This window comes from Ichthyophthirius multifiliis, assembly GCF_000220395.1.
Source record: "Ichthyophthirius multifiliis unplaced genomic scaffold scaff_1120509249658, whole genome shotgun sequence".
Classification (NCBI taxonomy): Eukaryota; Ciliophora; class Oligohymenophorea; order Hymenostomatida; genus Ichthyophthirius; species Ichthyophthirius multifiliis.
In genome coordinates this window covers 1,526-1,915 of record NW_004087491.1, presented here as the reverse complement: position 1 = coordinate 1,915, position 390 = coordinate 1,526, and the positions used below count along the sequence as shown (strand labels likewise).

Below are 390 nucleotides of genomic sequence, written 5' to 3'. Positions count from 1 at the left end.
ATATATATATATATATATATTATTTATAATATATAATTAAATTTAAATATTTATTTTTATAAATTTTATATTTTTTATATTTTTTTAAAATATATAATATTATTTTTTTATTTTGTTATTATCATCTAAATTTTATTCTTCTTTTTTTATTGATAATTATTCCTTTATTGAAATTTAATATTATATTTTCTATTAAGGAACATTAACATTTTCACATTCTTATTTTATCAATTAATTTTAATTTATCGTTTTGTCCTGTATATATTTTAATATATTTTCTAATCAATTCTTAGAAATATGGTGGATGTCAAATAGTTTCAAATATATTTTTGTTATTCATATTTTTGTTAATTTTCATCATGGAAATACATTATCATATATAATAATATT

At 11.5% G+C, this 390-nt stretch overlaps 1 protein-coding gene across 1 annotated transcript in view; it reads left to right on the top strand. All coding sequences in view use genetic code 6, as the record gives it.

Annotated features, from left to right (window-relative positions):
- Positions 1-153, top strand: part of IMG5_020870 (hypothetical protein) — a gene marked incomplete at both ends in the record, with an annotated part of 455 nt that extends 302 nt beyond the window's left edge. Inside the window, one exon of the mRNA XM_004039438.1 lies at positions 1-153. This exon is cut by the window's left edge and continues 225 nt beyond it. Within this exon, the coding sequence (XP_004039486.1) occupies positions 1-153 (153 nt within the window).
- Between the last annotated feature and the right edge of the window lie 237 nt (positions 154-390).